Raw genomic sequence first — 14,538 nt, 5'->3', positions numbered from 1 at the left:
TACTATTTTGAACAGAGATGCTACCATGAAAAATCATAGCCTAGACAGAGCTTTACATTTGTTTCAGCCAACAGCATAAGAACCAACTTGGAAAGAGCTTTATCTGGGTACTTCAAGAAAGTTCGGGGGCTAGCTTCTTGCAAGACATCTACCAAAGAGCAGAAACCAGTTATATTCTGTATGCACACAATTTGTATTCTGTTGTGCTCGTTAATACTGCAACTGGTTTTGTGCAAAATGAGAAGCTGGTTAAAGAAAATATAGTTACTTGCAGCCAATATTTTCTCATGAATTTGTGTTTGAACACATGCTTGGTGACAGCATTTAATTATTTGAAGTTTGGAAATTTATACATAGAAAAACAGAATTTGCATTTTCTTAAAACCTGGCTTAAGGAGCAAATGCTGCGATGTACATACTGGGTATTAATACCAATTATTTAAACAAATTTACACCAAATGAACCTGAAAATTAACAAGCTATCGAAGCAAGACAATTAGCAAGACTCTTTCTAACAACCATTATAAACATGCAGGCAACTGTGCCAATTATCTAATGAGCAGATGGGGCTAACAATCCTCCCTAATGTTTGGTATGGGTCACAAATACATATTTGCTTCTTAGGCTTATTAAATAAATTAAATACAAGGAGTTGTTAAAATAACACTAAGGTTCCCACTTGAACGGCAATGACAAAATACAAACCCCAGAAATCTGTTGTTGCTAACTTGACTTGTTCAAAAACATTTACTTTTTTGGCCTTTCCACCTAAGTGGTTAAAAAAAAACCACCATAAAGCAACAAACATGCTGCTCTCTCCACAGTACCCCAGTGCCAAGACCTCACAAAAGGAACATATGTGATCTTCTCTTAAATGTACTAAGTGGGGTTTGTGTTTGCTTCAAATCTTAATCAGACATTTACTCAGGTATTATAAAGACTCAAGATTGCTTGGGAGATAAACACCATGACCAAGTGCTAAGTATTAACAAAGTTTCATGGTTTCTTTGGCTGATACTCACCATTCCAATTTCAATGAATGCATCACGACCAGCACATGACCTACAAAAACGTCTGCTGATTAAATAGAGAATTAATGGTCCCATAATTGTAATGTTTAGGTTCCAATTTAGTTTACTACACATCTTTTGTACAACATACTTATTTCTGTTTCTGTTTGGCTTCCTTTTGCAGGTTTATTTATTTTATAAAAACATGCAGCAACTGTTTGCAAGACTTCCTCAAAGTGTTATGATAGCATCCTCACGGGCAGCTTTGGACCAAGACTACCTTAACACAGTACTGCTGTAGAAAAAGATTTATCACAGCCAAAGCCACTAGGAAGTTGGAGGAAAGGGCCAATTTAAACATACTATTTCAAATAACACTTAATTTGAGATGAAGCTAAGAAATACTGAGTTTTTCCCATGAAAGTGCATCTCAAGGCAGAAAATAAGAAATAAACTAGAGAGTGTACAACATACACCATTCACGGGGCAATACAGGACAGAACTTCTAAAAAAAAAAAAGGGGGGCTAAAGACTTAATTCAAAGACTCAACATGCAGTATATGGAGAAACGTGGTTTTGCACTTCCATGTACATGAAAACTTAAGATGCACTTGAATACTCAGAAGAGTTTTCCTCCAGACCAGTTAAACTTCTTGAAGTTCTAATCACTGGGATTAGTGACTTCAGGATTTTTTTCTGTTTTAATGTTCCTAGAACCAACCATCCAAAACATAAGCTCTGATATGATTTCCTCTACTTATGTGGTTGAATGTAACCCAGTAACAATGACTAATGGGACTTCAGCTGACTCAAACACCTCTTCACTAGGGAAGGAGGCAATTTTTGTTTAACCAAGAATTATTAGAACCTTACAAGTCCTGTCTACTGATATGACCAGACATCTACCCGTGCACCAACCCAAGCTACTCTCTAAACGATGAAGACGACGGGGACAGAGAGAACTAAAAATATTAAATAAATTTCCCAGTGGCAATACATACTACTCACATGAGGTTCACAGCTTTGTAATACATTCTTACTCTTTACTAAGCCCCAGCAATGAAACTATTTGCATTAGATTTTGATAACAATGTCTGAATAACAGCTGCATCACATGAGAGAACTGATGCAACAGTGATTTTGCAAGTAATGTGATGGACTTGTGTCTGTCTTCAAGTTACTTTTTGCTCCTCTTAGGAAGTTCTCCTCTTCCTAATTTTCCTGCAAGTGATGATACCTATAACCTCAAGTGATTTTCTAAATACATGCCAAGGTCATTCTTTTTGGAAGTGCATATCCATCCAAAATAACTACCACTTACCTTTTGAACTGCTTTCCAATTTAACAGCAATTTTTTTTTTTTTTGTGGATCAAACTGAATTAGCAGTAGATTACAGTTAACCTGACTCTTGCAAGATAAGGAAAAAACTTACCATCCTGTACTTTGACAGTTTTTTCCCCAGTACATTGAAAGATTGTACTGCTACACAAATACAAAAATTGACCTCTATGCACCAATCCATGAGAGATCACAGCATCCTCTGCTCTTAGAAAAGAGTACTTGTCTGCGGAACTAATTCCTCAGAGACTGTCTTTTTACCTGAACAATAGAAGGACCATTTATCCTCCTTTCTGTCCTCCAAAAAAGGCATTTAATTACAGTATCAGAAAATCAGCTATGAAAGAAAGGTAAAAGAGCTCTGCTCTACCCTGATACAGTACTTTCTGGTTCATCTTGAGCTTGCATCTCCCATGTGGGTTGGGGCTACTTGTCTACGACAGAGTAGGAAGAAAAACAATACTTCCAAGTAACAGCTAGCCTTTTTACACACACTATGCATTATAATAAAAAGATCCAGGACATGATGACTGCTCAGCACGTTTTCACAGAAGCTTAGCTGTCTTAATCACAGAATCATAGAATTATTAAGGTTGGAAAAGACCTCTAAGATCATCGAGTCCAACCGTCAACCCAACACCACCATGCCCACTAAACCTTGTCCCTAAGCGCCTCATCTACACATCTTTTAATACTTCCAGGATGGTGACTCAACCACTTCCCTGGGCAGCCTGTTCCAAGGCCTGACCACTCTTTCAGTAAAGAAATTTCTCCGAATGTCCAATCTAAACCTCCCCTGGCGCAATGTGAGGCCATTTCCTCTCATCCTATCGCTAGTTACTTGGGAGAAGAGACCAACACCCACCTCGCTACAACCTCCTTTCAGGTAGTTGTAGAGCGTGATGAGGTCTCCCCTCAGCCTCCTCTTCTCCAGACTAAACATCCCCAGTTCCCTCAGCCGCTCCTCATAAGACTTGTGCTCCAGGCCCTTCACCAGCTTCATTGCCCTTCTCCAGGCCCTTCACCAGCTTCATTGCCCTTCTCTGGGCACACTCCAGCACCTCCATGTCCTTCTTGTAGTGAGGGGCCCAGTTGAGGAAGGCAAAGCTCCTATCCAGTTTTAAATGAAGAGGCTGAAGTCAAACTACACAAATCAAGGCTAAATGTTTAGCAGTACTAATACCCATTTCCAAACACAGACACAGAAACATCCTTTCCTACACCATAAAGGTTTCCAAAGAAAATGTTTTCATAATAGATATCCCAGTATTCATAGAAACGGTTACCTCTGCAGCTCTTAGCTGTACACTTGCTGCTTTATACTCTGATTCTAGTCTGTTCTTCTCAGCAGCCACCGTAGTGCTCTGAAGAACCAAATCTGCTTTGAGGAAGTTCAGTGATACGCAATTCTACACAGGAAAATAGAAAGTGTCATTTTTTTCCACAAAAGGCTCAAAACTGATAAAATCCCTATCAGGCTTTAGAAACTATCCATTTTTTAGTCATAACATACAATCTCACACTGTGTTCAGCTCTTCAACACTGCTGTCTGTCAAATTCAATGAAAAAGAAAGGTGACCTACTGGTGAGCCAAGCTCTTCAAGATGTATAGTCCCCATGTACTTTTAATCTGTAAGCATATACATATCACTTGCAACCAAACCATTTTACACCAAAAAAGCACATTCTCCTTCCCTACACCATGTGAAATGTGAGAAAAGACAAAGCCATCTCAATTCTTTCTCAGAGACAGAATCCAACAGGTGGATTTTGGTGGACTTCATAAGTTACACAGAGAGATGGAAAAAGGTCAAAAAATAAATACGTAAGATACATGCCTCTCTAACTGGCAATGCAAGATGACTGACCAGATTTACAGTGACTCTAGTGTCTTGTGTCTTAACTGGAACAGCATATGACAACCAATGGAGGCTCTATTTTGGAAGTTCCATAACAGGGTTTAGTGATCCCCAGAACCTGGTTTGACAACTTTGACATTAAAATGGTTGCTTCTTTAAACAAGTCAGCCTCAGGAATGGTCTAGAGGCTTCAAAATCAGCAATGTATTCTTGACTGTGTGAAGGGTAGCTTCAAACCTCAAATTACGGGGCATTGAGAACACCAGTCTACCATTTTTTTTTTTAATGATCGGCATATAAATACAAAGGAATCCTCTCTCTTAATGAAAGGGAGGACAAGGTTCCAACTGTAGGCCTAGGGGACCTGCAGGATGAAGTTTTAAGAGTGTCAGCTTCTGACTACAATAGTGAGCCAAGGTCTGAGATCTTTGTGAAATGACTATTTGTCATTTCAATACAAAGTTTCTACAGTATGAACTTGGACATAGTTTATACGTTTCCAATCCACTTAAACAGTTTAAAAACAATTATCAGAGAAGTGAATTATTAAGGCTTACAGGCTAAGCTAAAGCAACAATTAAGTCCAGACTGTTTTCTTCTTTTTTGAGTTAAAGAAAAGTCTCAGGCTCCAATGTCATGAGGTTGAGTACTTTTCCCATCCTAGCCCTCTTCCACAATCATAGATCTTTACAGTTTCAGGTCAATTTTTCTCATGACTGATGACTACCCTTTCTCCCAATAAAAACAAAAAAAAGGGAGATTATGAAGTAGGGTGGAAGGAACAGTTCACAGAATTATGCAGTATTCTGAAAATGTACAGACTGAAATGGTTACACAGTTCATTCCTGGTTCATTCCTGTATTTACTGAATCAATCTATGGATCGTAAGACTTCAGTCACTGAGAGTCTAAATCAATGCATGCAAATGATCTACAAATCAAATCAATGACAGATGAACAAGTTCAAGTTCATAAAAGCTTCAAAAGGTGTTTATATTGAAGCAAGTTAGCTCCTAAACATTTATAGTAACACACCCAAATGTTCCATACCTCCTACTTCAGTTAGATGAATTGGACTTTTCACAGTAGTGGAACACGTACCAAGTTAAAAATACATACCTTTATGAGATGCATTAATTCAATAACAAGTCTTGCTTTTTGGATATTTATTTCTTTGATCTTTACATTTGCCTGTTGAGATTCCTTCTCTAGGTTGATAGCATCTTGTTCCAACTGTTTTAAACTATGGGAGGAATCAGTATTTGATTAATCCTGATTAAAAATAAATTGTACAAAAATACAAAAATTCTTAATCTTGGTGATGAACCAACAGTTAGCAAGAATAGGAATTTGTATACCTAAACATTCCAAACAGATTAGAGGCACTCCCAATCTATGCACTTTAAACCTATGAAATTCAAAAGACAAAAATTTCGTAATTAAAGAAACTCTGATTTTGGTGACTAAGGGCATCACTCAGCAACCATACTCCTTTACTTCTGTAAATTTCAGATTTTTTAAAAAAAAAAAAAAAATCAGTATAAGGATGACATTTTTCTTCTGCTGCTAGTTCCTTGCAACAATACAACATAGGAGAGTTCAGGAGGTTTGCTTAATTCGTGTTATATATATTAGTAAAAAAAAGTGTCCTCAACTTACTGCAGAAAACCAGAATTTTCACTCGTTTTAAACCTCAAAAGACACATAATTATGAAGAACTTCATGAAATAATCATGATGTTTAGTGAGCTGCAAAGCATTTGTAGATCTTCAAAAACGGCCAAACAGGTCAAGAGGATGATCCAGGAAACTACAAACCAATTATTCTTACTTTGATCCCTAGGAAAATCATGGAGCAAGTCCGCTCGGAAAATAATTCTAGTGTCATAAGGGAGAAGGCGATCAGGAAGAATCAGCAAGCATTTACCCAGGGTACATCACACCTGATGAACCCAATTGTAGAAAAGCTGGATGACAGGAGATCAAGTGATTGCCATTTACCTGCATTTTAGCAAAGCTTTCAGTTAGGTTATCTGATAAAAAGCTCACCTGCACACCCAAAAATGAAAGACAATAGCAGGTGAGGGAAGCCCCAATAATACCCTACCCTGGCTACCCCCAGGCCCATCACAGCAGCCATCAGCCCATGAAATGCCCATCTCCACAAGCCCAGAGAAGCACCGGGGCACTCTAGCAAGCGGGAGCCCAAATTAAGGACTCAGAGGAAGGGACACCCTGTTCCAGGACACCCTCAGCACCAGTGTTCAGGTGTGAGAGCCAATAAGATAAGTCAACACCACAGCACCCTCTGGACTGAGGGGGGTTGTTTCCTGGGTGTATAGGAGACATTATGGGACGCATCAGAAAAGCATTTTGCAGCTGCGCAGGACTTACTATTGGATATTCAGAGGAGAAACCAAATGCAGGGAAAGGGAGGGATCTAGATGACTTGGAGAGGAAGAAGTGTGGGAAAACAGAGGGATATGGGGATAAAAGGGACAGTTACATGCAAATAATTGGCTGGTCAAAACGCTTGTCCGGCCATGTCCAACTGGCACACTCTTTTCTTATTCAACTCCATTTTTCACACTTTTCCTCAGTGAGGGACTCTCTATTCAGCATTCTTGTGTGTGTACGAGAGTCTAAGTGCAAGCAACTATAGTCAGATCACAAGTCAGAGGAGAGGGCCTGCTTGTTTGTGGTGCCAGCAACTGGAGAGACCAGAGTGACAACCACTGCAGTGGGACCACAGGTTGGAGACCCATGTGTCCATGGTGCCAGCACCTGGTACAAGGTGCGTGCAAGTGAGTGTTTGATCCCTAGAGAAGACCAAGCCAGATTAGCTGGCAAGTAGATGAAGTGGCCTGGGAGCCAAGGAGGCATGTGTGTCACTAAGGATGAGACCACAGGAAGAGATGGCTACTGGGGGGATCAGGGGAGTCCAGCCTGGCTGCCAGAGACCATGAGGTCTGCTGTCTTTAGGGGTGAGACCTGCTGGTATGTGTATGTATTTAAGGGTAAGATGACAGGGGTACTGGCTATTGGGAGGGAATAGGGGAGTTATGGCTACCTCTGTGCATTTATATGCCTGTGTGTCTTGAGGGTAAGACCACAGAGTTCACTACTGGGAAACAGGGAGTCCCAGCCAGTTCTGTGTCCGTGTGCACACGGGTGAGTGAGGCAGTCTGTACAGGCAACAGAAGCAGGGCTGCAGCCTTGGGGGTTTGCATGCCAGGTACCAGCAACTGGAAAGACTGAGAGCCAGGGGCAGCTACTGTGCAGACTCAAGAGTGTTCGAACCTAGCTGCTGACAGGATCCACATTGCCCATATATATGCGCAGTCTCGCTAGGGGAGCCCTGTCCTGCTCAGACAGGCCACTGGTGCTGTGTTTGCTCAATCTGCCCTGTGTGTCCACCTGTGCTGTGTGGCTGGCCGTGTGTAAATATGTACATACGGGCTGTTTAGATGTGCTCTGTGTGAACGTGTCTACTGGGAAGACAGGCTCAGCCTCACTACTGGTTGCACCTGGGAGCATTAAGCTGCATCAGCCCCACCTTCCTCTCAGGCTGCTGGATCCAGACCCATTCCAGACTAGATAGGTAAAAAAAAAAAAGTGGTTGGATGGTCAGGCACAGGGGATCATGGTTATTCTGTTGTATTCTGCCTGGAGGCTAGTATCAAGTGGGGATTAAGTCCTGGGACCTGTCCTGTTTAACATTCCTGCCAGTGACATGGAGGAGAAGACAGAGGGCACTCTCATCAAGTTTTCAGATGATACTGAACTGGGGGGAGCAAAAGGCCTGCCGTTCAGAGGGCTCTGCTGCGGCTGGAGGAAGGGGTCAAAAAAAGGCTCGTAAGATTCAGCAAGGACAAATGCTGAGTCCTGCCCCTGGGAAGAAAGTGGGTCTGGCAGTGATACAGGCTCAGGACAGACTGCCTGCAGAGAAGCTCTGCAGGGATGGACTTGAGGTATTGGTGGACAATGAGCTGAGCGTAAGCCAGCAGTGCGCCCTGGCAGCAACAAGGTCCCCCAGCATCGTTGGCTGTATGAATGGAAGCACAGGCAGGAGGAGAGTGGTTTTTCTTCTCTGTTCAGCACTGCACCCAGTTTTGCCCCCTGCCCCAAACATCAACAAACTGGAATAAACATGGAAAGCGACCAACATGGTCAGGGGCTACAGCACCAGCCCTGCAACAACAGGATGAGGGTGCTTGGCTTGTCCACCCTAGACAAGAGACAGCAACCCCCTATTATCCTTCCCACAAGGAAGCCACTGACAGGATGGAACCAGGTTCTTATAAGAGGTGCATAGTCGAAGGATGACAGACAGTGGACATAAGTTGAAACAAGAAAGATCCAGACTGGATATCAGTAGAAACTTTTTCCCCATAAGGACAGTCAAGCAGTGGAACAAGATGTCCAAACAGGTCATGCAATCTCCATGGAGACTTTCAAGATGCAGTGAGATACAGTCCTGAAAACCTGGTCTGAATTCAGTGTTGACTTTGCTTTGAGAACACGGCTGGACTAGATATTACATGAAGTCCCTTATGACCTAAGTGATTCTGTCACTGTATATTACTTTCAAAATTATATCCAGCTTTATTCAGATACTCATATCAATTAGAAACATGAGTATTTGAAAATAGTTACACTCACTACAAGGATTATTTCAATAATTTCTATCTCTACTGAAAGACATCCACATTATACAAGAAAAATTGTAACAGCCTTGTCTGTAATTGTGTCAGGATTCTTACCGCTATTCAAAATTAAAAGACTTTAATTATTTTTTCAAAGGGAAGGATTTAATCAATATTTGTTTAGGTAAAGGGTCCACCTCCTGCCTTCAAACTGTATTCTGTATTCTAGTAAAACACCATGACAATACATGTAAGCCTAGTAAGAAACCCAAGAGCAATACTTGGCTTTGAGGCTAAGCTTACATCCACATTGTTTAAAGCTGCTTCTTTTCACAGCGATCTGGACACTTGTCAGTGTGTCAACAGCAGTTGACTCTGGTCCCTCTAACATCCCTGCAGCCCTATTTTTCTTTTCTTTTTTTTTTTTTTTTCCTTTGGTCTTCTCTCAACACTTTTCAGTTTAATGCACCATAAGTAACACAAGAGCTGTGCACACAAGCACCAGTACCAACTTTCAGCAAATGAAAAGCGGTGTGGCATAAGAACATATAGGAGTATTTGAGGGTACAAGGTCTGGTGGGACTGTGTTACAGCAGTGGAAGGAGTGAAGCCTGGGGCAATCTCATCCATACTACCTTCTGGGACTGTGAGCTTAAGTGAAATACCTCTTCAATCATGATCAGGTTCTCTCTTATGACAAAGCAGTAACAGAAGAACTAATTGCAGAGGCCCACCAAACCAGAAAACACATTAAGACAAATACTGCGGACAGTCAGGGTCCAACTCGATCCCTGACATGCTCACTTAGTACCATTTACGTATGTTATGGTATTACCCAGATATGTGCTACCAAGACAGAAGACTATGGTAATATTTGAGTGAATGAGTACAGTGATCTCTCACTGGAATCCTATGATTTTATTACAGGAAACCATTTGGAACATTGTTACATGGTTTCTCAAATACTGTCTTAATCTCCATTTCTAAACACCTTCTCTGTCTTGATTATCACCTGTATCTGATGCTCAACTACTGGTTACTTTGTAAGGTTAAAAGCACACTGCAGTAAGAGGAAGCCAAAATACCTTTGTTACTAAAATTGTTCATGATTCATAGATAATATGGCTTGTTTCCTACCTATCATACTTCACACCAATTTTTGATTCCAACTGTCTCCTCCTGTTTCCTCTCTCTAAAAGCTCCTTCTTCTGTTGCCTGAGCTCATTGTCTCTGTGTTCCAGACGTTTCTGTCTCTCAAACAATGTATTCAAACGCGTATCCAATGACTTTAACGTGTTATTGATGTCCTGAAATAAAAGAACACACACCACTAGCATTCCTACTACAAACATACTATTCTAACACATGCAAATAGTCTATGCAGGATAAAACGGGTAGTAGTTCACATCATATACAGCACAGAAATAAATTCCTACCTGCTGCTGGTTTTCCAACTGTCTTCTTTCATCTGTATCCACTGAACTAGTGAGAAACTGTGCCACCCTCAGGGATGTGTTAGTAGAGAGGGTTAGGTTTGTATAAGCAGATACTTTAACAATGTATTTTTCTTCTGCTGTGTATATTTGCTTAAGTTTGGTTTCTTGTATGACCTAAAAAACACACAAAAATATTAATCTGACAAAAGCATTACTTAAGGCAATGCTTTTCAGAACAAAGAATAAACTAACTAAAATCCACAGTAAAGAACTTCAGCTTATGCAAGGCTCCGACTTGTTAACAAGCCTTTGCAAAAAGATGATGCTAAGTTTAATGCAGAAAAGAACTGTTAAGATACTGTCAGAGTATGTTACCATAACCAATTAAACAGGTTCTGATTATTCCAATATTACAGATAGACACAGGAAAAACCTGTTAATATTTGTACTGCATCATGAACAAGGATTGTACTTGCTGTAGATGTGTAACATGCAAGTGTAGCCTGTGTACCAAAGAACAAAAAGTACTTAAGAAATTAATAGATGAAACTAAGGTGAGCTGTAATGCTTGAACGTCAGTGAAGCAAATGCATCACTTGGGGAAAAAAAATGAGGTATAAAAATACTAGAGTTACTATTTTTAAATTACTCGAGTAAAAAGGGATATTATAAATAACTAAAGATTCATCGTAACGCAAAGTAGTATAGTACTTCAAAAGGATATAAAGCATCCAGTAAACCACAAACAACAAAAAGCCTCCATAGGACAACATATTTTGACTAAAGATTTTTTCCGCTTATATACACAGCACCAGCAACATTCTGTTGATTTGGTTCCTGGACACTGAAAACCGTGTTTGCTTTGCTTTACAGCTCAGACTGTGGTTGATGACACTTCCATCCCAGTCCTTCTTCCACACGCTCAGGTCTATGAAACAGGTCTCTTCTAAACTAAAGCTTTCTCTGGCATGTATGAAACAAAATGTTGCAAACAATGCATTTCTCAATCAAAAATAATAAAAACAAAAAAAACGTTGCACAACTTGAGCTGAGAAAGTGCCATGTGCAACACATTCAGAATAGTGATTCATCTTTGCCTCTAGACCAGTAATTTTTTACTTGCTGCCCACAGAGCTCTGGAAAGGAGGGAGTATCTAAGGAGTAATTCTGACTGATTTATAAAATGTAACTCAAAGACCTATTACAGAAGTAATCTGCTTCAACAGGTGATGAACACAAAATGGTGGAAGAATTGCCATTTAAAGATGAAAATGCTTAGAAAAAACATTAAGAGAAGAGCTCTTCATCTAGGACTCTCTCCGCATTTACTTTCCTCTTCCTCATTCTTAGAGACTCAGAAACACAGAAGGTAGGAAGGAGCAATAGCTATCCCAACAAAACAGGAATTTTTCTCTAACACTCTTATTGTTCTCAGAGATCTCAAAGTAGTCTTCTGAATTCAAAGAAGAGTTCACTCTCTGTAAAGATGTCCAGCATAGACAGAGAAGTGAATAAGGATTTAAGATAAGATTTTGAAAACTGTCATGTGTGTTACCCATTACAATTCAGCAAAGATTAGCTTGCAAGAACCCATGAAAAACTAAAGTAGGGAGATTACTCCTAGTGGGAGCTCCTAGGCTATTTCTGAGAATCCAAAATGTTTACATACTACTTATCGCAACAATTCTGATTGAAGCTATACAACTGTATTTGCCAGAAACTGAACATCTTAATGTATTTAAAAAAAAAAAAAAAGCAGCTTCTAATTGTTGCTTTAAACACAACAGGTCAGCATTGTCATGTACTATTAACCGTTTGATTAAAATTTTGCCCAGAATATCTCAGGCACTTAAAGTAGAAGTTATTATAATACAGCAACTTCATATAACTGACTTGGAACAGTATGCAGGTGAAAGATATATCTGACCTTCTGTGAAGCACTGCATTAGACTGACTGGATTTGTTAAAATGTTTTGCAATATGTTTGTGTATAATGAACTGTTCTCACTTCTAAAGGCCAAATAAAAGGCTAAGGCAATTTTTTGCTTTCTCCACATTAAATTGCCAAAGAATTTCCAAAATAAAACTCTAGACCACAGGTGTGTTCGTGCTATTTAGGACATCTCACCCTTTCAATCATGTTTCTGGTCTTCTCTGTTCCCACAGGGACATCATGAACACGGTACTGGGAGCAAAGATAACTCATCACAGGATGAGGAGCATCAAATAACTCTCGTAAATATGAGAAAAATCCATATCGGCTGAAGAGGAGAAAAAAATAAAAATCAGAAATAAAATTTGGCATGTAAGCAAGCTGAAGTTACTGAAGGGTCAGAAATAAGTCCCGCTAACCCAGAATTGAATTGGTGAAAATAGCAACAACAACAAAACATTGTATTTAAAACCGTTCCCCACTGACATAATCTGATACATACTGTAATTCTTCAATAGGTCTCGAAGGTAAGCTTTCAGCACATGATTCAGCAGGTGCGCATACAGCATTCACCCTTAGTTTCTGATGATCGCGCATCTAAATATAGATTACATTAGATTATTTGGTAGAAAAGAGCAAAAAAATTCACTCTATGAAAATCAAGTATTTATTCTTGATTCGCAGAATTGGAATTATTTTAAACTGACAACCTCTGGAAGAACCCACAGAAATCCACTCTGGCTCAGGCATGACTGAGTTCTCTAAAAGCCAAGCTCAGTTAATGTCTCTCCATGAAAATACCACACATTAAAGAAAACAAAAGCAATCAAAGAAATCCAGAGCCAGGTGCTCAATCTAAATATCCAAGCTGAATGTAATAAGGAAGCCCCCTCTTTCAGGCTATACAGCCATTTTGCACAGATAATGGCAGACCACTGACTACAGAGGCTCTGAAAAGCCTGATCCTAACAGGGCAGAAAAGATTGAGGATACAAGTGAAAGATCAGGTTAGCTAGTTAAAGCAGCCTTGCACTGGTTCTACAACCATGGAGGCAAGATAAGGCCCCAGAACCTCAGGTATCACCGCTTCTGTTCACGTATATAAAAATGACTAGCTTCTGTGAAGGGCAGATACGACTTAAAAAATTGCAGGACAGTTTGTCATTAATCACACTATTCTGTGGACAGTAGTTGGGAAGCATTACGACAGTTAATGCCTTATCTTGTGGCTTTTTTCTCCTGCATCATCTGTCTGGCTCTCAAAGGGAACAATCTCCTTATCGCTCCAGGAAACAGCAGTAATAAAGAAATATAAGCCTGATTTGCTGGTTGGACCATTGTCTTCTCACAAAAGATGCCCTCTCGCCTCTTTAGTCAGGAGGCATCGGAAAAGCTTGGTACTACATTTAGTAGTAGCTTATGCTCTTGTCACAGTATTTTCTCCTCAGTGATTATTGCCTTCTCAAGGAAGCGAAAAGTTATTTCTAAAAAGAAATATTTTCTTAATATTCCTGCATCTCTCCAGTTGCTAGGCTTTAAAAAAAAAACCTTACTCCAGAAGAAAACTTTAATCCAGAAGAAAACCTTTGAATACTTTGTATTAGCTATTGTGCTGATCTTGCCAATCAAAACTTAATAAATACAGACTTACTTGGTAGACTCCAAAGTTTAGGGCTCCTACATCAGTATTTAACCCATTTTTAAAACTGGTGCCTACTTGCCTCCACAAGAAACATTTCCATATCTTCTTGACTCTCAAAAACGAAAGCCCTCATGTCATTGGCCGAAATGTGATTTTCAACATATTTAGCATGTCTATTGTCTTTCATATTGATCTGGTAAAGAAAGGTAATGAAAAAGTGATTTAATACAATTGGACTTAACACCCCACCCCCCCCAAAACATCTTAAGCAGTCAGGTGATATCCAAGCCTACATTTAATGAAAATAAAGACAATGTTTAAATGTCTTTAAAGACATATTCCCTGCCTTTTTGCAACCAATTCTCTTGGGACTAAACCTACAATAACTCACATGTCATTGTGTTTAGTTTTCCGCCACCCATATCCTTTCTTAGCATTCCTGGATCTATCACTATCTCTACCATACCATCTCCCCTTCTTCTGCTCCACCCTAACCTTACAATTGCAATCACCACCATCTCATGTCTACTAAAGGTATCTCACTGTCTAGAAACAATTAGCCTAAGGAATCAAAACCAGAAAAAGCCACACTCCACAAATTATTCATATGCCGTTCCCTTTGATTTCGACAGAGTGAACATCACCAAATACAAATACAGAATTGTGAAGCCCTAG

The 14,538-nt window shown here is 39.8% G+C and overlaps 1 protein-coding gene across 5 annotated transcripts in view; it reads right to left on the bottom strand.

The window, feature by feature from the left end:
- SMC5 (structural maintenance of chromosomes 5) overlaps nt 1-14,538 on the bottom strand; it is a 49,710-nt gene that overhangs the window by 13,895 nt on the left and 21,277 nt on the right. For all 5 annotated transcript variants that reach the window (XR_012670972.1, XM_075137319.1, XM_075137316.1 and 2 more), the window contains 7 exons: nt 13,943-14,056; nt 12,724-12,818; nt 12,417-12,549; nt 10,289-10,462; nt 9,990-10,159; nt 5,327-5,450; nt 3,636-3,758 (listed from right to left, as the gene is read on the bottom strand). Coding sequence is in view for 4 of the 5 variants with exons in the window: in XM_075137319.1 (XP_074993420.1) it covers nt 3,636-3,758; nt 5,327-5,450; nt 9,990-10,159; nt 10,289-10,462; nt 12,417-12,549; nt 12,724-12,818; nt 13,943-14,056 (933 nt within the window). In the remaining variant the exon portion in view is untranslated. The remainder of the gene's footprint in view (nt 1-3,635; nt 3,759-5,326; nt 5,451-9,989; nt 10,160-10,288; nt 10,463-12,416; nt 12,550-12,723; nt 12,819-13,942; nt 14,057-14,538) is intronic.

This window comes from Calonectris borealis, chromosome Z (assembly GCF_964195595.1).
Source record: "Calonectris borealis chromosome Z, bCalBor7.hap1.2, whole genome shotgun sequence".
NCBI lineage: Eukaryota > Metazoa > Chordata > Aves > Procellariiformes > Procellariidae > Calonectris > Calonectris borealis.
The sequence above is the reverse complement of the archived record's forward strand: the minus strand, read 5'-3'. Positions and strand labels throughout refer to the sequence as shown.